Source organism: Aplidium turbinatum, chromosome 9 (genome assembly GCF_918807975.1).
Source record: "Aplidium turbinatum chromosome 9, kaAplTurb1.1, whole genome shotgun sequence".
NCBI classification, from domain to species: domain Eukaryota; kingdom Metazoa; phylum Chordata; class Ascidiacea; order Aplousobranchia; family Polyclinidae; genus Aplidium; species Aplidium turbinatum.
The window spans coordinates 20,957,882-20,980,352 of NC_137480.1; the positions used below are offsets into that span (position 1 = coordinate 20,957,882).

The 22,471-nt window shown below is 37.9% G+C and overlaps 1 protein-coding gene and 1 non-coding gene across 2 annotated transcripts; both read left to right on the top strand.

The window, feature by feature from the left end:
* Window positions 1–129: 129 nt before the first annotated feature.
* On the top strand, window positions 130–22,425 carry LOC145777671 (GLIPR1-like protein 1). The gene is made up of 10 exons (XM_082589103.1): window positions 130–218; window positions 4,926–5,042; window positions 6,939–7,036; window positions 7,843–7,990; window positions 17,545–17,654; window positions 17,977–18,095; window positions 18,697–18,771; window positions 19,440–19,584; window positions 19,946–20,108; window positions 22,136–22,425. The coding sequence occupies exons 1-10, from the start codon at window positions 138–140 to the stop codon at window positions 22,220–22,222; spliced, it is 1,143 nt and encodes a 380-aa protein (XP_082445229.1). The 5' UTR covers window positions 130–137; the 3' UTR covers window positions 22,223–22,425.
* On the top strand, window positions 9,087–9,193 carry LOC145777806 (U6 spliceosomal RNA). Its single transcript, XR_014290379.1, has one exon. It is a non-coding gene; the product is annotated as a U6 spliceosomal RNA (small nuclear RNA).
* Window positions 22,426–22,471: the final 46 nt, after the last annotated feature.

The window sequence follows — 22,471 nt, forward strand, 5'->3', positions numbered from 1 at the left end:
TTCAAGCTGAATTTATTACTCTTTTTATTTGCAATAATTATTTTACTATGCTTTAACTGCAGTGTTGTTTTACTGCTCTAAATCACACTTTATGTTGTTTTTTATCTTTAGATTTTCCGTCGACTGCAATTCTAATAATGCGTATGACCTGTTACTACAGCACATGCTGGATGTTGATGCTTATGTTTCTATTAATTTCTACATCCTTTAGCTCTCGGGTAAGCCTTCGTCCCCCATCATTGATTTCCCAGAGGGCAAAACCCGTCATTTTTACATTGATTCCACGTCTGCAGACGTTGAATCAATGTAAAAATGACGGGTTTTGCTGTGTGGGCTGCTACTGGTTTTGAGAACTCATTACTTGATTACAGTTTTAGCTTTACAACGGAAAGATTTTGTTATGAAAAAACGACGTTCAAACGAACGTAAAAACGTGTCGCAAACATCACGCTTTTTTTTCACGTTACATCATGCAAGTGAAATCAATGCTCAAGCTAATAGGCTACAGCTGCAATGTTTTTTACGTAAGTGATATCTGCGAACACATTATCACAACGTGATTACGTTTTGGATAGCGATGTTAAATACTTTAGGATTGCAGTAAAATCATGGCGATCTATACTACTGGCCTTCCCAACGTGGCAACAGCCAAATAATGTGGGGGCCTATTAAGTTTTGGCAACTAACAGGTATTAGGCGTAAAAAAGACGTCTTTGCATGAATTATTACTAACAAACAAATACTTCTGGATTGAGTGTTTTGAAAGTTGGGTCACTCTTGATTTCGTGTACCTTGATTCTGTTGATATCTTGATTCTCATGGTATTCTTAACATGTAGCTATTGTCCTGCTTTCTTGCCACTTATTTAATAATACAGTATTACATCTTAATTACGTTTTAGCACTGTATTTACAGTTTTTAGGCTAAAAAACATTACTTGACCAATGAAAATTGCTGATTATATGTTGTAACACTTATCTCAGTTGGTAAATTGAATTTCCGTATAGGCCCCCACATTATTTGGCTGTTGCCACGTTGGAAAAGCCAGTAGGCCTAGTATAGATCGCCATGAGTAAAATGTTTTTTAAAAGAAACAATCGTGTATTTTGTGTAAAACAGCATTTTTACAATACCAAATCGTAAACAATGCTAGTTTGTTTCATTTCGACACCAAATTCTTTGTCGTGATTTCGTTTCAGTGAAACAAATTGTTTCCAATAATTTTACAATATTTGTATGAAGCAAATAGCTGATTAGCGTAAATGTTATTCTGTCGCACCACGCGAATGCTTTGCTCACGCTAAGCATTTAAAAACATCGAACTGCCTTTTCATCTGAAATCACTGCTTCCATTTCGTTGACAATTGAGTGGAAGTGACTGAAGATTGATCGATAAATTGAACCGGGGTGTCATAAAGTTCTGGTTAGATCCCTGTCAGCGACTCAACTTGATCGCTTCCTCTCCAAACAGAAAATCAGTCGTATTTTGCATTGATTTAACGTCAGCAGAAGTTAAATCAATGCAAAAAAACGACTGATTAAGCTGTCTGGGTCTGCACATCCCCGACAATTGACATATCATGAGAAACGACACCGATCGCATGGCGTTGCTATATTTAACACTATTCGTTGGTGGAAACGTATCAAGTTCATTTAATCTTGGACAGTATTTGGCCTGCTGAAACTTTTATAAACGCCTGTCAATTCACCATTACAACATCTGCGCTTGGAGTATTCAACTCTTTTTCTGACATTGAAAAGGTCACATGAACAGTAAATTTGAAACTCGGAAATGGCTGTTTGAAGGATGGTCTCAGAAGAATACCACTGGTAGGTTGATGGGACAGAACAGTTTCCTTCGTAAACCTCACATCAACATATATCACATGATATCTTGTAAGAAGACTTGTGTAAAACGTTATGATTTCCTACACGCATAAAAACAATAACATTTTGTTGGATTGCTGCTAAGGATGCTATTTTACAACAGTTTTACTGCAAGTGTAAAACGCTACCCAACTAAAGCTTTTAGAAGTACAGGTAATTTAAGCATTTAGCAAAAAATATTTTTTTAAATTGCACCTGCGCAGTTGAGTGGTGAGATTGCTTGGTCGGCATTCGAAAGGTCGTTGGTTCGACACCTATAGGAAACACGTGGTTGTTTTTTGACAAGACATTAATGACATGCTTGAAGGTGGACATGTGCATTTTCTTGCTTGTATTCCTATCTGCTCAATCTCGGTTTCATCAATCAGGGATAAGTCATGGATTACAAAAACTTGAATTTCGGTTAGGACATAACTAAGCTATAACAATGTAGCAACAGTGCATCACCCATAAGAAAAAACAGGTTTGACTTACAGTGAGTTTTCAAAGATAATGTGCAATCGAAAATTGTGGTTCAAAATCTATTTGATAGCTTGAACACGTCAAGTCAAAAAGACAGTCTATTGGTTTGCTTTGGAATAAAACAATCAGATTAACACTTTTAACATGGCCAGCAGGGCCTCTGAGAGAAATTTTCACTAGGGGTACGAAGAGTCATTCCGGGCCCCTCTCTCACTCCGGGCCCCCTTTGTCTTGGGCAAAAAGTGTGATGTTTGCTTTGGCGTATTGCACACCACACAACATTTTACTGCAGAATTGGACATCTGTGCGCAATAATAGTATCAGGCTGCAACAAAACTATTATTTTGTGTTGTGCATAGGTCTATGTGATCTGACCTTCGCCAATTTCTGTATATCCTGCATTGAATTCGTGTGTCAGTTACTTATCGACTGAATTGAATTCCCTAGATGTTGGATGTAATACTGGTTCATCTCACTTGAATCACCTAATGTTTGCAGATGACTTGTGTGTATTTAGTCCAAGTGCTAAAGGTACCCAAAAACTCATTGATGTCTGTGAATCCTATGCTTCTAGACATGACATTCTTTTCAACTGTAACAAAACTGTTGGATTGGTCCATCAGTGTCGCAAATTTAAAGTTTTGACTTCTCCATGCATGCGGCTGTACAATACACAAATTAAATTTGTTAGACAAGTGAAATATTTAGGTATAGCCTACTGATTGATGATACCATCAGTGATGACGCGGATATTAAAAGGCAAGTGCGATCTCTTTATGTCGCTGCCAATCAGCTTAGGTCCAAGTTTGGAAATTGCTCTACCGAAGTTAAAAATGTAATGTACCAATCATATTGTATGCCAATGTATGGTTCGCAGCTATGGTGCAACTATAAAACTTCTACTTTAAATCGCATACGAGTTGCTTACAACGACTCGTACAGAATTATCCACAAGGTGTCGAGATGCGACAGTGCTAGAGTGTATCAGGTACAGAACGACGTGTTAACATTTGATGCTCTATTAAGAAAAAATTGCTATGCATTTGTAGAACGTTGTAAAAGATCAATTAATCCACTTTTGCGCAATATTATGTCTTCTGATTACTATTTTCACTCTACATTTTATATTCACTACAACAGTATTTTGTACGTTGTTTGATGTAGCCTGCTTGATGTTGTGTTAGTCTGATATTTTGTGTGATGACTGTTAAAAATTTGCAAATAAATAAATAAAATAAAATAAATTGATGGTGCTGAACTGCTGTTGAGAGGTGTCGCTTATTGTAGGCTACATCTTTAATGTAAAATTTTTAAATTCATTTTTTTTATTTCTCTTAGATGTAGCTTATAATTATTTTTGAAGAGGACACTACCGGTAGCCTATGTCATGTCGAAAACGTTGGATTTAGTAGTTTTTTCACGTTTTTTTGTGTGTTTAATGTTAAATCCATTAACGTTACAGAGTGTTATTTGTATCTGGTAGCCTACAAAGCCAAGCTCTCTACCAAGGCTCAAACATATAACATCTTGGTAAAACATAATCAAGTTAATCATCTGACCAATCCTAACCTTTCTTGATTAACTTTTGCATTCACCACATGCCCAGCACTAGCAGTAGCAGAGGTTAACGAGAAAAGTCACTTCAATCAATCAATCAATCAATCAATCATTTTATTTTTCGTCATTAACGCGTCCGGGACGAAAAAGATACTAACTACAAAAATGGAAATCAGTCGATTAAGATGGTTTTAACCAAACATTTTTGCGCGTAAATTATAAAACACACTTTCGGGCCCCCCAACAAACACAGGCCTGGGCCCTCAAGGGTACGCCGTACCCTCCGTACCCCCCTCTCATAGGCCCTGATGGCCAGTAGCTCTTTCTCTATTTCCAATCATGAATGAGACACATTTATCAAAGTTCAGAGCATGTGGTGAAAAGTCTTGTCAGGATAACTTCATCCAGTGCAGTTAGACAGTGCATTCCGTTTGGTGTTGTGCAGGTCAGAGAGTCAAACATGACCTGGTCAACAGTTTAGACAAATAAATAAAAATGCTATGGTATATCTATTTTTCGTACAGTAGAAGTGTTTGTGATAAAGTAACTGTGATATCGCTAAAACGAGCCCAATTTTGATGGATAATCGGAAAGTCACAGATAAGAAAGAAAGGAACCAAGTATTTCCAATTTACATTCGCCTGAAGAGGATGGTGGGATGGCGCAACGGATAAGGCGTTGGCTTTCCATTTATGCAAACCTGGTTCGACGCCCGGCTTCAGCTGGTTGTTGAAAAACACCGCTCACCTCTACCCAGGGTGTAATAAATTAGGTGGGCGTATAGTTGCTGAAGTAAAGGCGGCCGAGAGAAAGGAACAGGCCACCCTACTCTCCTTAGTGCCGAAGGCTTAAAGTACAATGAGAACCTTATCTTCTCATACCCGACACTTGAATCAAGTATGGGACCCTTCCCTCCCACTGCAAAGGGGATTGCTCCCTGGCCCTCTATCACCTTCGCCCCCTCAACAAATTTAATCCCATCAGTACTATATTATTTATCTTTGTTTATTGTTCAACAGATAAAGCGAGGAAGTGGACCAAAGAAACTTCCGCTAGCTTCGCTGCAGATTGAAGAAATAGTTGATGTACACAACAAATTGCGAGCTTCGGTTTCTTCTTCCAACATGCGCTACATGGTACGTAATAATGATCTATGAATATTACGCAGTCTTTTGACGTAGTTATAGAAAAACCAACTGGCTAAGTCATACTCTACTTAAGATTTCATGCTAGATGGCCTAACAATCATCAGACGCAACACTTATTCAAATAGAATAAGACATAGGTATGAGAAATACTTTGTTTGAACAAAATATGACAAATCCACCTGCAAAACAGTAATTACAAATAAAAGTCGTGTTTTATTTTGGTGGAGATCAGTTCAGTTTGTTTGGATTGTTGGCAAAAAAACAAAATTATAAAAAACACAAATAATTCGCTCAACACGGTTGGTTGGTTTTGAAGCTTTATCCTCGGACTGACAAAGCCTTGATTATTCTGGTACAGTGGTTTTCAACCAGGGTTCCGCGAAACCCTGAGGTTCCGCCAGTAAGGCTAGGGGTTCCGCAAGTTTGCATTCAAATCTGAGAGTCTATTTTATTATTATATGCATATTGTTTAAATATAATCAAATATTGATTAGGTCTGCCACTATTAATAAATTTGCTACACTTTAACACGCTTGCTGCGATCTCGAATTTTCGTTGTTTTCTTGTGGTGCGATTACCTTTAAATTTCTTCTTTCCCGCCAAATTTCGTCGACATGTCTTCTTCGCTTCAATAGGAGTTCTTATTAATTAAACGATGTTTTTTGCATCAGACAATTAAATTATTGAACAGGGGTTTCTCGAGCTTTTGGAATGTTTCATTGGGTTCCGTTCTACCAAAAAGGTTGAAAACCACTGTTTGGTAGTTTCGCATACTTGTAGAGGCTCTTGACGCAGGGCCGATTACCGAGATTGACAGAGTGAAGTTTTCCGATTGTTGAAGTCTTGTTGCCGGGGAATTATTCCATTCACTAGGTGCCGCTGAATGGAGAGCAGTCCTGAAAATGCGTTGCTCAAGCGCACACCCTGAGAGTTGAACTTGCGCCGTGATTTTGAGCCTAGCGCGTAACCACTGAGCTAACACGGATGGTATTAAAAGACCAAAAAGTCACCAAAGTCAGCTGCCACCCAAACATTAAAAAAAAAAACACCAAACATTAGCCTACCTACACGGGTCGGCAACCTTTAGCATTGAAAGAGCCATTTGGTCTCATTTCCATCAAACTAAAACCTGCTCTGAGCCGCACCATCTAATTGACTGCTTACAGCAAAAACCTAACGCTTACTTACAGGAAAGCGTTTTATTCGAGTTGTTCTCTTCTTGCATTTAGCTATTATTGATGTTTAATCGATACAAATCTATTCAAGTAATGCTGAAATTAAATATTTAGCTACAATATTTAGTTATACTGACTAGCCACAAATTACCATTACTAGCTGCAAAGCAAACCGTAGCTACAAAGGTAAAATGTTGCACCTCCTTGTCGCAACTATTCGGATTTTGATTATTGCACTACAATAGTTTAACTGTGACACGAACTATAGTACAAAAAAGTATCACGTGAGCCAGAGCGCAGAGATAAAAGAGCCGCATGCACATGCAAAGAGATAACGAAATAATATGTTTTAGGAAATCATTGTACAAATTTGCTATATTAATAATGTATTTTAAGTCAAAGAAAAATGAACTTCTTCATCGATGTAGTTTTTTCGAAACGCAAAAAACGTGCTTATTAAAACAATTGTCAATAGTTAACTGTAGTCAAACGGTCAATAATTATAACATTTGAAATACTTTGGTGCTCGTTTTATTTTCTTGTCATATTCACAGCGAATGTAAGTTGCATTTCATCGAAAACATTTTGAATAGTAATGATTCACAATGTGGAAATTTATTTAATTTGACCAGTCTAAACAATTTAGACCTGTAGGTAAGATGTATTTCTGTGATAACCGAACTAAGACGTCGCTTCGAATATTTTACAGACTTGGGATGACGAACTTGCCTTGATTTCTCAAAATTATGGAACAAAATGCCAATTTTCTCACAACACAGAAGGAAAACATTCCAAGTTCCAAAACAGGCGAGTCGCAGTAAAAGTTGATAAACTAAAATGCAAAGTAGTTAACTCTTAAATTTGACGTTACTTTAATGAAAAAAACTTCATTGAACTGTTGAACTGTTCTTACTTACAAGGCAGAAATTTATGTGCTAGTGTTCGTCTGCACCATCAGTGCAATATTTCAGCCAATCATGTGTTTCCGACAATTTAAAAGAGAGAGTTAGAGACAGACGGGTGGGTATATTCGAAATGCTATTTCTAAAACATGGCTTATGTTTTCAAGTGTTCTTGAGCCATTGAACACTTTATGCATGGAAACAACCTTGTGAAACACTAAACGAAATTTAATAATAGACCTAATGGAATAAAATAAACAACGTAACAGTTTATTCACTGTCATTTTTTCTCAATGCGATATCTGGACCTGTTTAGATAAGCACAAACTTGATATTCCGGCAGGAATAGCAGAAAAACAAACACGAATTTGTGATTTTGATTTTCCACATTTTTTCCATATTTTTTAGTCCAACAATGATTTACGTTTACCACTCACCTGTTCTATTTGACTATTAATATTAAATCTAGATTTCTATCAAAGTTGAAATTGAAAGTTTTGGTTTGTTATTGAATTTAAATTTAAAAACTTTTTGTTTTGAAGACAACAGAACAATTTCAATAATTTATTCCTTTGAAAAAGGTTTGAATTGTGACCACGTGACATACACGTGACCAACTGCTCCCCCTCAAATCAGAGCTACTGGCAATGACTAGGCCTACTGATGTCAAATGCTACGTAGATTTTTATAAAATAAACCTTACGTTTGCAGCATTGGTGAGAACATATACGTGTCAAGATCTCCTGCTGCCAATTTTGGAGCCACAAGAGCCATACAGATGTGGTTCGACGAAAAGAAAGACTTTGACTATGCAACCCTCACATGTAAAGAAAAGAAGAAATGTGGTCACTACACGCAGGTATTTGTGTACTACTGCAATTGGTTTGCCAACAGTACAGCATGAATTCTAATTCCATGATATCATTTTGCTCATCTTTGTGTTGAAGCACAAACCAAAAAAGCTTGAAAGGCTCTGTGTCTATAGACTGTAGAATAATGGTGAAAAGCCTTATTTGCAAGCTTGCCAGTTTTTTTTTTTAATTTTATAAGCTTCCTGATTTGCGTCAACAGCTGTAATTTTTAGTGGTTATCAACAGTAATGAAACCAGCACTATGTTTTTTCATACTTAGCAAAACTCTGGTATACCTTTAAAACTGCCAATACACCCTTGCTTTCACCTGGCTACAGTAGCCAATCTTAGCAAAAAATAATTGCTCGTGGCGAACGTTCCGTTTTGGCATTGGTCGCGACAATGCATTGTAATCGTCAAATCCAGGGGTCACCAACCTTTTTTGCATGCGGGCCACTTTGGCACTAAGGAGAGCTGTGGCGGGCGCACTAATAAAATGTTAGGTAGGTTGACTCTTATGCTAGAAAAGAACGCATTTCGTACCCAGTATCCAGCGTTACATGTTGTTCATATTTATGTTAGAATACCGCAGCAACAAAATTAATCTAACAACGCTACTGCCAGGCCAAGCTCCTTTTACAACACTTTTGACTTTTTTAACAATGCCTAATAAACGAGGCCACTTGTTTTGCGCACTTATAGCGAGGCAAGCGGTTTCATCAGAATATTCATCGCCAAGCAAGAGTGGTGTTGCCACTTCGCTTCACAAAAGATATCTTGCAATTAACAATTTCAGTAAACAAGGAAATGTTTGACACACCGCAATACAGGCAACAATAGTGACCTGCAAACATATCAGCGAAAAATAGGTTCCAATAACAGGGAGAAAGAAACCAGGCACCATGAAACAAACGCTTGTGGAAGTCACCGAAAAATCGTAATTCTATCGTAATTCATGAACAGTTTTCCCTCTAAACAAGCAATGAGTTGGTTTTTCATCCTTTTTGTGAGAGTCTATAAAACCGTCTTTCTTTTATTATAGACAACTGTCACTTGCGGTGCTTATCAGCGTGGCAAGAATTTGTTGATTAACAACATTTTGCAGTACTTGCTTCGGCAGTACATATACTAAAATTGGAACGATACAGAGAAGATTAGCATGGTCCCTGCGCAAGGATGACACGCAAAATCGTGAAGCGTTCCATATTTCTTTAAAAAAAAAAAATTTACAGGACTAAGCATTATACAATCAGAAAAAGTCTTTAAATTTATATATAATATTTTGCCAATTTATTATGAATTGATAAAGCTTTGGTAGAGAGTTTGCTTTGTTGAACCATAGAGAAATAAAACATAGTAACTTTAGCGGGTTTAGCATACTTTATTTCACACAAAATATAACATAATTAAATAAAATAAACTCAAACGTTTTCGACACGTACGTGTGTCCTCATCAGGAATTAAATCTGCAATACATAAAATGAAAAATCGTAAGATAAATTTGACTATGCACTGTAACTGTAACGACACTCTGGACTGATTGATTGATTGATTGATTGTTATGGTTTGTTTTATGTCGCTTTACAACATCTAAGGTCTTTTAGCGACATTCATTATTATAATAGCTATTTAGCACAGTTAGAGCACAACAGGGCATAGTGAAGGGTGCAATACGACACAACACAACATAATACGATACAGTAGTTTACATACATCATTAGTGGAAAAGAAATTCTTGTAGGAGGTTAGGCCCACGAAAGGCAGGTACTTTTTTGGAATTGCACGCTTGGTGTTACAAACTGAAACAAAATAAGGAAAGCCCAGCCAGCAAATCAATCGCCTTCCACACCGATTCAATGTCCAAAGACGCTGAATCAATGTAAAAAACGATCGATCTCTGGCTGGGAGCAGACACGACACGGGTGCACTACAGTACAACATGGACGATTACAGTGATTAAAATAATAATTTAAATAAGCTTATTGCAGGAGTTTATAAAAGCCAGCAGATGTGTAGTAGTTGGACGATTTTCAGCAAAATTTTTCACCGATATGTTTATTCCATACGTGCTCAGATTTTGTTCAAGACACTTCCTTTGAGTTGCATATTTACTGCAATGAGATAGAAAATGATTCACAGTCTCAGGGCTCATACATGTGTCGCATAGTCCAGAAGTGTGGCATCCGATCTTGAAGAGGTGTTGGTTTAAACGGCAGTGACCGGTGATGAGTCTAAAGACGGTTGGATGGTCAGGTACTTTGTTTGTTCCTGCACTTTTGATGTCAGGATATATAGATTTGTAGAGTTGGCCTGTGGTACTGTTTATATAGTGATTATTCCATTTTTGCAGAGCTAGATCTTTGGTGAGGTTTTTGACTTCACTTAGGCTGAGTTTTGTGTTTGCGGAGATGGGGGTAATGGCTGATGTTGGTATTGCTGGTATGGCTCCTGAAGCAAGTTTTGCTAAGAAATCAGCAGTTTCGTTTCCAGGAATGCCTACATGACTAGGAACCCATAAAAACTTTACTTTTGTTGTATTTGATATAATGCTGGAATGAAGCAGAAGTATGTCATTGATTAAGCTGTGTTTTGTCCAGGTTGGATTTGAAATCGTCCGTAGTGCACTTAAGCAGTCGCTAATGATGACCGACTTACTTTGTTTGGTCTCTTTTATCCAAATAAGTGCAGCCTTTATTGCAAACAGTTCGGCACTGAACACAGATGCGGATCTATTAATTGTGAAACAGCGTTTTATTCCATAGCGGTTTACAAAAAAGGAAGATCCGGTTTTCGTGTTGGTCTTGGATCCGTCTGTATATATGTTGAGAAATTCTGAGTAATTTTTTGTGAGGTGCTCAGCGACTATTCCAGAGATGGCATTTGGATGGTCAAGCTGGGAGGTTTCAGTTACAAGGGTGTAGTCAGTTATGGGTATATAGACTTCCCAGGGTGGGATAGATGGTTCTTGGATGAGGTTTACGGTAATATTCGTGTCTATTGTCTCGGTGAGGGAATGGAATGGTTGGTAGTTACTTGTGCTGATCAAATTTCTTGGCAAACTTTCCTCGAGGATGTCATGTGCTGGGTGGCGTAAAAATGTCAGAATGTGGGCTTTGTAGTTTAGACAAAGTTGCTCGTATCTAAGTGACAAGGGTAATTCATTGCAGTAGTGTTGTAGGTTTGAAATTGGGGTACTTTTCATTGCTCTGGAGCATATTCTTAGAGCTTCATTTTGTAATGTCAGAATTGGTTGGAGTGTGGTTTTGTTTGTGGCAAAATATGCTTCCATACCATATTCAATAACCGATCGTATTATGGCTCTGTAGATGCAAAGCAGTGCTGATTTTCCTGCTCCCCAGTTTGTGCCCTTCAGTACACGGAGGACATTTAGTCTTGATTTGGATTTTTCTGCAACATGTTTAGCATGGATGCTATACTTTCCATTTGACTGAAATGTGATTCCAAGGTATTTGTAGTCTTTTTTGATGGGGATTAACGAATTTTTTATTTCGAGTGTACACGGATCATATTTACGTTTGTTTGTAAACAGCACAACCGCTGATTTGTTTGCGGAGATCTTGAAGCCCCATTTATCACACCAGTCTTTGGTTTTTGAAAAGTCAGATTTGATTATATTAGTCAGAGTTGAGATGTCTTCTCCAGTTTTCCAAAAACAGAAGTCATCTGCAAAAAGTGCTGTAGAAGAGGTAATTAAGTTTGGTAGATCGTTGATCGCTACGTTGAATAGTAATGGACTAATAACGCTGCCTTGAGGAATTCCGTTTTCTAGTTTTCTTGTGGTAGATAAAGCTTTGACAACCTTGACTTGAAAAGTACGATTTGACAGGAAAGATTTGATCCAAGATAGCATGGCTCCTTTGATCCCTAGGTCATATAGTTTTAGGAGGACTGCGTCGTGATAGACCATATCATAAGCTTTCTCAAGGTCAAGAAATACAGTTTGTACTGATTCACCGTAAGATAAGGATTTTTGGATGGTGTCGTGGAGTCTGATAATATGATCTGTCGTTCGACGTCTTTTTCTGAATCCAGACTGTTGAAGATGAAGTAGATTGTTTTGTTCTAGAAACCATCTGAGGCGATTAGTTACTATTTTCTCCATAGTTTTGCAAAGGGTGCTGGTTAAAGAAATTGGTCTGTAGGAGGAGGGTATACCCGTTGGTTTGTTTGGCTTATGAATTGGAATGATGATTGAATGTTTCCATTTGAGTGGCAGTGTACCTGTCGACCAGACGTAGTTAAACAAGTCGAGGAGGATATTCAAACTGCAAGGGGGTAGATGACATAACATTTGATAATAAATGCCGTCCGCACCTGCAGCAGTGTTTTTATTACCTTTAAGGACTGTCTTCAACTCGTTCATTTGCAGGGGTGAATTGTAAGATTTATTGTAGAAATGGGTTGCCAGTTTTGATTGTAGATTGTTCGAAATTGAAAGACTGGAATTTTCACGGAATTTTTTTGAATAGTTGGTTGAGCTGCTAACTGAGAGAAATTGATCTGCAAGGATGTTGGCTTTGTTGATATCACTTTCTGCTTTAGTGGCAAGAGTGGGAATTCTTTTGGTTTCCTTTATGCCTGAAAATTTTTTAATAATTTTCCACACTTTGTCAAGCTTTGTTTTACTATCGAGGGAACAGCAGAAATTGTTCCAGCTTTCTTTTTTTGCTTGGATGATGGTTTTTCTGGCAATTGCCCGGAGGCGCTTAAAGGCTTGGATGTCTGTTGGGTGTCTGGTACGATGAAGACGTTGTAGTGCTATTTTTTTGTTCCTTACTGCTCGTTTACAATTGTCATTCCACCATGGAACGCCACTTGATTTGAATGGTTTGGTTTTAGGAATTGCTATAGACGCGCAGAGTTGGATAGTTTCGGAGAAGTTTTGGTTAAATGTATTTATATCATTTGAGACAACAGAAGAATTTAGCTTTTCTTGGCATAATTTGGAATACTTTGCCCAATCAGCTCTTTGGAATGCCCATGATGGTACAAACTCTGCATTATCTGGGGAAGAAACATTGACTGTAGTAGCGACTATGCAGTGGTCACTACCCAAAAATTCATTGGTGACATCGGTGATGCATTTGTGACCAAGGGAAGTAGAAGCAATAGTGAGGTCTAGAGTGTTCCATCGGATTTCCGGCTTATTTAAAGACATGTGGGTGGGAACAGTGGTGTTGAGGATTACTGCGTCATGATTTTCAACTACTTCAAGTAGAGCATTCCCTCTATTATTATTGTTGTTGCACCCCCACATGACATGGTGGGCATTGAAATCACCGCAAATTAATAATTTATTATGGTTAGTGAAAATACAGTTTATTTGGTCACCTGCAAATGAGTTTGTGGGTGGGTTATATATACTGCATACAGTTAGGTGTTCGATTTTAATTGCAATAATTTCCAGCCGTGGGTCTGCATCCGGGATGGGTAGCTCTGTAAAGGAGATATTTCTTTTAATGCAGATTCCGACACCACCTCCTTTTCCCAAGTGAGCAGGTCTGTCTTTTCTGTAGAGATGATATCCATTAATATTAGGGGAGTATTTAGGAGTTAGGTGTGTTTCTTGTAAGCAAATGATATCCGGTGGGGTTTGTGAGCTTGCTATTAGTTGATTCAATTCCGGGATTTTCCTATAAATTGACCGACAGTTCCACTGCCACACTGTGAAGAACATTAAATTATTAGTGATTTTAGCATGTCCGAGTTTGTTAGAAATCCCATTCTAGAACCTGCTGCATCGGCGATAATTTGAGAAATGTCAATTTCTTTATTTTGGCTTTGAGCGAACGTTGTCTTTGTAATCACTTCTGCTAAAAATGCAAGAAATAGGATTGGGTTATTTATAAAGTGGCCGCTCTCGTCTCCTACGTTGGTTGGTTTCGAGGGTCCGGGTTTTTCCATTGTGACTGGAGTTATATTTATATTGTCATTAGTTTGGTTAGAGGATAGATTTTTATTCAATTGGCTTGTTTGAGTTGTGCTTGCTACAAGAGGAGGGAAGTCCAGATCGTAACTTGGCATTTCTGTATTTACAGCTCTTTGCTGCTTGCAGGCTTCAGCATATGTTAGGTTCTTAGTGGTTTTCATTTTCTGAATGGCTTTTTCTTTCAAGTACTTGGGGCAGTTTTTAGAAATAGCGACGTGATTTCCACCACAATTTGAGCATTTTACTGCTATACTTGGGCATTCGTCATGCTTGTGTTGATCACCGCATCGGAGACATTTGGTTTTAGATCTGCAGAATTTTGCTATGTGTCCAAATCGATTGCAGTTGTAACATCTTAAGGGTTTTGGAATGTATTGCGAGACTCTAAATCGTTGATAACCTATTTTTATTGAGTCTGGTAGTGATTTGCTATTGAAGATTAATAATACAGTAGTAGATGCAATTAGTTCAGCCGATTCAGAATTTCTTTTATTAAACCTTTTAACCGACCTTATGTTCGCATCCTTCAGCGCCGCAAGAATATCTCCATCCTCCATGCCGAGAGGAACATTGTATATTACTCCACTTGCTCCAGGTGGTCTTTTGGCGTAGGCGGTGATCGGAATGTTGATGGTGTTTCCATCCGTCAGTGTCTTTGTTTTGAGGATAACCTCTATCTGGCTTGGGTTTGCATTTATCTGAAGTCCTCCATCTTGTCTTGCTGAGCAGGATTTGTATTCGCCTATTAGATATTGCAGACATCGGTCGATCAGTATCGGCGAATACATTTTTAATGTTTTTTTTTGCTCTCCCGGCTGGTTCAATTTCAATATGACTGTAGTAGTATTGTTGCCATTTTCGTCTGGATTGTTTTCCGTTTGGTACTCCTCTTCGGAATGCATTCGTTTTCTTTTTAGAGACGGCGTCTCCTTCTTGTTTTCTGGGTCGTCTGTCTCCAGTTTGGTTGAGTTGTTTAAAATTGAGAGCTCAAATTTGTATTTCAAACTGCACCTTCCTTCTTGTTCTGCACCGCGCAAAACACTTGCTTCTCTGGGCAATTCGCAAGCAAAAAATCGGCTATGCTTACTAGAAGAAATCTCACAACCTTCCTCTAGCTTGAAAACTCTAGAAATCCACTCTGGACTGAAAGCACAAACTGAACAAATGATACGAGAATGATTGCGAGTAAATTATGCGGTGGGAAACAGATCACGTGAGGTGTAGACTACAGGCATTGGACAAACAATTAGAACACACACAAAAGGAACGATGAGCCACAGGCGAATAACTGCCGGTTGAGAGATGGATTGTTACGTCTGATTCTTAAGGCTTCCATGATCTTAGTCTGAAAATCAGATCTGCCTCGAGAGATGATTTTAAATTGGTCGATCGAGACATTGTCAGTGCACGTTTCACAAGAGGCGATGTGCTCTTTAATTGCACTTTTAGTTGTTAGGTTTGGGTTTAAGTGCTCCCCGGCCCTTGTCAACAAATGTCTGGTTGACATACCAATGTATGTCTGGTTTGCGTCACGCAAACAACTAAATTTATACACAACATTTGAAGAAAGAGCAAAGGGGGTAGGCGACTTCAATTGAAAATATTGGTGCACTTTAAATGTTTTATACACAGGATGAAGGTCACATGAAAATTTCTTTTTTATAAGTTTAGCTAGGTTTTTCGCAAAAATTGTTGAATCTTTTCCTAGGTAGGGTATATTAATGAAATAACTAAAATCTACTTCTTCAGGCGCGTCTTTTGGTTCATCAGCCATGAAGGTGTTTAAGACTTTATTGAAAAAGTGAAAAGGATATCCATTTAAATAAAACATGTTTTTTAATTTCTTGATTTCTTTCTGAAACAACTGATCATCAGAACACACCAAACGAGCACGAGATAACAGACACAAGATTAAACCAGATTTCCATTTCCTAGGGCATAGAGCGTTATAATTTAAAAGCAAGCCAGTGTTGGTAGGTTTTCGCCAAATCCAGGTGTCAAAAGAATTGCCTTTAATTTCAATTTCAACATCTAAAAAAGCGATGGTATCATTGGATTTTTCAAGTGTAAATTTGATATTTTTATGTTGCGAATTTAAAAGGTTCAAAAATTTTGAGCACGATTCATCATCATCAAAAATGGCGAAAATATCATCAACATAACGTAAATACAGTTTGGGATAAAAATCACGATAAAATTCAAATATTTTGGTTTCGATGTGTGCCAAGAAAAAGTTTGCCAGTGTTGGGCCCAATGGGGAACCCATGGTGACGCCATCTATCTGTTGAAACAAACTATTGTTGTACAGGAACATGCCTTCTGTGGCTAAATGTAATAATTTTATGAAGTATTTTTTCGCAATGGGCGGTCGATTTGGTTGGTTTTCACTAAAATTGTTTGTTTTGTCCAATGCCTGTAGTCTACACCTCACGTGATCTGTTTCCCACCGCATAATTTACTCGCAATCATTCTCGTATCATTTGTTCAGTTTGTGCTTTCAGTACAGAGTGTCGTTACAGTTACAGTGCATAGTCAAATTTATCTTACGATTTTTCATTTTATGTATTGCAGATTTAATTCCTGATGAGGACACACGTACGTGTCGAAAACGTTTGAGTTTATTTTATTTAATTATGTTATATTTTGTGTGAAATAAAGTATGCTAAACCCGCTAAAGTTACTATGTTTTATTTCTCTATTATAAATTGAGTTGGCACATCGACCTATTTTGCCAACAAAAACTTGCATAACGAAAACAATGCTCGTGAAACACACTAACGGTGAAACGCACACTAGTGTTTAGCCTACATGACATTTGCAAACTTAAAGTCAGCAACCCTATGCTCACAGACAATTTCGAAATTCGAAAACAGACGTTTTAATCAACCACTGGGACAGTGTGGCTGGACATCGCATTGGAATAACTTTAAGCAACCCCCACCTAGAACTACAGTACAATCTGTTTGGTCGGTGGATGGAATCGTATGCAAAGCGAAATATGCTTTCCGGAAAGGATTTTTTGCCTTCGTGCTCTTTAACCCCTCAAGAAAAGTATTTTTGGTTATAGCCTACTTGTACGCTGATACCTACCGCGGGCCGCAGCCCGCCAGTTGGTGACCCCTGGTCAAATCAATTGCACAATAACGTGTGATTGTATGTGACGTTGTGATTGTGGTTGTCGATTTGATTCATGACGTCACGTTGCACCTGGCGTTCGCACGTCACGTGATTATCGTCTTATGAGTCAACGTCATGACCTGGCAATCATTGGTCATCAGCACAGACAGAAATAGGAATTTTATTTGTCGCATATGCAAAACCTGTTCCCCTGTCGCATCCCGTGTAACATGAAGCAAAGCATTTCCTTTATTCAATTTGCAGTAGTAAAGATAAAACAGTACAGTTTTCTACGCGTTTGCTAAACATTATCTTATTTTCTGCATTTCAGGCTTTATATTTTTGCTTCGATTTTCCAAGCGCTTGAATCGTTTTGGTTGTAAAGTTTATATTATCTTGTAGTTTATTTTACTTGATGTGGTCATTGCAATAATGTCATTGTGCTTACAGTGATTTAAATTTCTCAGCAGGAATTACTGATTCAATTATTCTCAGGTGACGTGGGCTGAGTCGTACAAGGTCGGATGCTCCCTCACTATGTGTGATTACGTCAGTGACTTTAACCAACCAGACTCTCACCTATTCATCTGCAATTACTCGCCAGCGTAAGTTTACCACGGTATTAACAAGTATGATTACGAAAGTAAAATTATTGTTGCAAAAAAACTTTAGCTGCTGCAAAACCATACAAAAATAGCATTTTATTATTTTCTTACGGTCTCCGACGTGGTAAAAAGCTTCAAAAGCAACAGATTTTTAACATGTTGCTGATCGTAGTCCTGAAAGATTTCAACTGCCCTTGCCGACGGCTTTTGCTCTGCAAACAAATTTGCACAGCGTGAACAACAGTTCTCTACCAAGTACACTTTAAAATTGGCACAACTAGACTAGCTGGGACATATTTCACTTACTGATTTTTCATTGCAGGGGCAACGTGCACGTTTTGGGGCCACAGGGTAGTGCAACCATGTTAAAACCATTCTTGTTGGGAAAGTCTTGCAGCAGTTGCGAAACACCATCTGATGTGTGCAAAGACAATTTGTGCGGTATGATGAAAATTAGAATTGTCGGTTTCTATTAAAATGTTTTCACTCTTCACGGTGAGCTAACGAATTCTCTGCTAAGTGATAACCAGCTCAGTGACGAAATGATTCATGTTTTCTCTGTTTTTTTGTGAGGTCTCTAGGTTTAATGTCAGATCACACCAAACGCTTTAAAAGTGTTGACCTAACGAATATGTTTTTCATTTTGTAAAACAGTGAGATTGAGTATGGGTAATTTGGTTACTAGTGGTGTGAAAAAGTGGTCACATCATATTACAGAAGTTGAAAAAAGTACTGGGAGTTCACAAAAACGTAAAGTTGTGTATTGACAATTAGCATACCGTAACACTGTTACTTGGTCGTTAATGTCGCTTGTACGATATAGGAAAAAAATATCTCAATTTTTGTAAATTAATAATAAAGTAAGCCTGACATATTTTTTATCCAGAGTAAGACACAATATGGTTAACGTTGAAACTCGTTGTGGCACAAGCGAAAGGGTTTTTAAACTTATAGAACTACATGAAACTATGTGATTAAGCTGAATTTTCGTTTGAATTTAGCAATGTCGGCTCACATGAGACTAAGCTATTCACATTTTTAGCAAATCCCATCAGAGATAAATCCATACCCGCACCTTTCTACCCAGATTCAAAAAGTTCTTCAGAAACTACGTCTTGTGAGTATATGATCATTTACCGATTTGTGTAAGCAAAACTTTTTGTTGATAAGCAACTGGTTGGTTTTGAATCTTTATCCTCGGACTGACAAAGCCTTGATAGGTTATTCCTGGTAGTTTCGCATACTAGTGGAGGCTCTTGCCGCAGGGCTGGTTACAGAGATTGACAGGGTGAAGTTTTCCGATTGTTGAAGTGTTGTTACCTGAGAATTATTCTACACATTAGGTTCCGCTGAATGGAAAGTAGTGCTAAAATGCGTTGTTCAAGTGCACACCGTGAAAGTCAAACCAGCGCCCCTTGATCTTGAGGCGGGCTTTTAACCACTGAAATACAAAGTGAAAAAAATAAACAAATGAGATCTAAAATAAATATTTAATTTAAGCGACGATGGTTAATTCTCGAAGTGTACAGTTAAACAACGCAATTTCTTAATATTTTACTGTGTAGACGCGCAAAGTGTATAAAGCCAAACTTGCAGTTCATTGGCAATCTATGAAATATACGCCTTTATGACTCGGCCCTATCTCATTTGATCACTTCCATCATGCGGTAATCTGCCGGTTTGACGTCATCTAGTTGTCTGCTCTGTGCCGTCATGGTGTGTAAGTTCAGTTCAAACCGCAAAGGGCAATACGTGTTGCCAACCCAAAAATTTTACTTTTAATAGGTACCGGTTTGGTGGTGGCCGTTGTCATCCTTTCACTTACCATTGTTCTGTTGCTCGCTATCATCATCTACCGAGAAAGCGTGCGCAATTCGAACGCGTTGCAAGGTTGGACAATCGGACAGCAAGCCAATCATAGTAAATTCAGGTATAGCAGAAAGAATTACCTAACAAGCTTACAAGCAGTAGCATTGACAGGAAGGTCCAGTGGATAATTTTGGACCAGGGATAGTTTTAGAGGCTAGAAACATTTACAAGGGGCCCTGGAACTTGACGAAACCATTTCGTATTTGTTGGATGTGTAGCGTGTTTTTCTTTAAAGTGTCTTAATTTGTGGCCGAGAATATCTTTGGTACTGGGCGAAAATTATTCTCTCAACGGGTCTGCTTATAGGCCTATACAGTATCGATCATTTTGAAATTGAATCAGCAATTTTAGTCAATTTAAGATTTTTTAAGTTTAGTCTATCAGTGTTTTTTTCCCAGACTAATTTCAAAGTTGCTGTTTAGTAATCAAAATACTCCAATTCCATCACGTTCAAACACACCACGACAATCTATCGTCATCACAAACCTGAATGGGAATTCACGGCTTTCTGACGCAAATGGTAGGCTGTCAATTTCAGCACCAGTGCCGATGAAACCAAATAAACCTGCAAGACCCTTAAGCAAGGTACGGTAGTTTTTGATTGAAACAAATGAAAGATGTGATTGGTTTTTGAATAGGTTTAGAATTGCAGGTGTAAACTTTGCCATCGTAGGATATCATTACATAAGAGAAACACAAAAGTGTTTTTTCATTATTTAACTCAGTAGTTCTCAAACTGTGCGTCGCGACGCCCTGGTGCGTCGTTTCAATTTTCCAAGGGCGTCGCAGAAGAGTTTCGTTTCGTAGCTGAATTCAGTTTATCTTATAAAGATGAGGTTAATCCTTTGGTTAGCAGTTTCAGTTGTCATCAAAGTTGTTAACTTCATAACACGCCCACTGAAATCAAGACTTTTCAAAAAACTTTGTGGAGAAATGAATGCAGCGCATCGGAGTTTGCTCTTTTATTTTTTATCCAAGTGGCTTTCGCTTAGAAAATTCTTTGAACGCTTTTACGAATTGGTGGATGAACTTCAGGCTTTTTTGCAGCAAGAATAGCTTTTCAGGCTTTTTTGCAGCAATAATCCACTTGCAGATTGTTTAGCTCAGAACAATTTCTTATTGAAATTGGCTTACTTTACTTGTGTAATATCTTTGCCAAACTGAACATTTCTATGCAAGCGCCGAATAAAAATGACATTTCAGATAAAATTGCAGCATTCGTTAAAAAGCTGCTATTGTGGAAGGAAGATATAGCAAACCTGTCTGGAAGCTCTCGATACTTCACTTTCTTGTCCAATTTGCTTGAAAAGAAAAGTATGACGCTGCCTTCAAATTTGTGAAGCATATTTGGGCAACATTTGTCCAAGCTCGAGTCGAAATTTGCAAAATACTTCCCGAAATTTTTTTCAAACTACGAATTATGGATTCGTGATCCTTTTGTCCAACCTACTCCACTGTCTTTTACTGCACAAGAAAAAGAAGCCTACATTGACCTTTCTTGTTACAATTCCCTGAAAAGGATGTTTAATTCAGGAAATCCGGCAAATTTCTGGATTTCGATGAATGGCGATTATCCAGCTTTGGTGAAGAAAGCACTACGAATTATTATCCCATATGTCACGTCATATTTATGTAAAGCAGAATTTTCTGCCTTGGCGGTGATAAAAAGCAAATTTCGATCACCAATAAACACTGAAAGAAAAATGCGGGTGGCAATTTCAAAAATTCTCCCATGATTTAATGAACTTTGTAAAAACAAAGAAGCCCACACGTCACATTAAATAATATGCATTGCTTTTTGTTGTTGTATCAACAAACAAAACTTTAATAATAAGTTTCCTCATTAACTTTTATTTGCTGGTGCGTCGCACGTCCAGAAAACTTTTCCAGAAGCGTCGCAACAAAAAAAAGTTTGAGAACCACTGATTTAACTGAATCCAAACACTTAGTGAAACAAATTAGAATAAAATAAAAGGCAAACATCTTTGTGCCCATCTTCGAACCGTCTAAGAGTTGTGCGAAATAACTGCTACACTAGTAAAAGTAATATTTTACGATAAAAAAGTTTTAAGTACCGCACCGGACGTACGTTATCACCAAACGAGTCGCCTTAGTCATCCGACCAGTTACTGCTGCGTCAATGGAGTAAGCACGAAGAAGATAAGAATCTTTAAAACTTCTTCTTTCTTTTCTAACAAGTAGGCTTGTTGACTACACAAGTCTAAAAACAAAAGAAACCCCACCCCTAGATTTCAACTTACTTTATATTTGTTACATGCAGTCTATTAGCTTGTTTGTTATATTAGAGAAGTTTGTTCTTATAACCAGTTTCTTTACAAGAGACGCTGCTACTACAGTACAAGAGAAGGTAGGCTACCTGCTTGCTATTTCACCTAACTACAGGTTCAGCTCTAATTTTTTTTTTAACAAACGTAGCTCACCACATTTCGATTTCAAAAATAAAATTAGGCTATAATCTACTTATCGACTGCTTTTAATGTTTATTTTAATCTTGAATCAGCCGACCCACATGCAAAGTGTAGCAGTAGGCCTATAGGTCATTTCATTAGTTCTTTTTTCTTTAATTAAAAAAACACGTTTTTCTCTCACAGGATATGCAACGCGTATGGGAAAAAAAATCGTACAGTGTACCGAGTTCCCCTCACCGACCAGCAAGGCCACCTCCGCCCCTTTGCTAACTGCGTTTGACCGCAAGCAGAAGATTCGGGATAGCATTGTGCCCTTTATTCCAATTAGACTGGAATGGTACCCGAAGAAATAGCCTAATGAACTGTTGAATTGGCTATGCCTATTCTTTGTTGAATTGTATGTTCAGCAGTATAACTGCAAAATTACGAATTATGCTGCCACTTGATTCGTTAATAAATTTTGTCTTATTTAGGATTATTCCTATTGGTTGAAGATTTACTTTATTCACCTTCAACCAT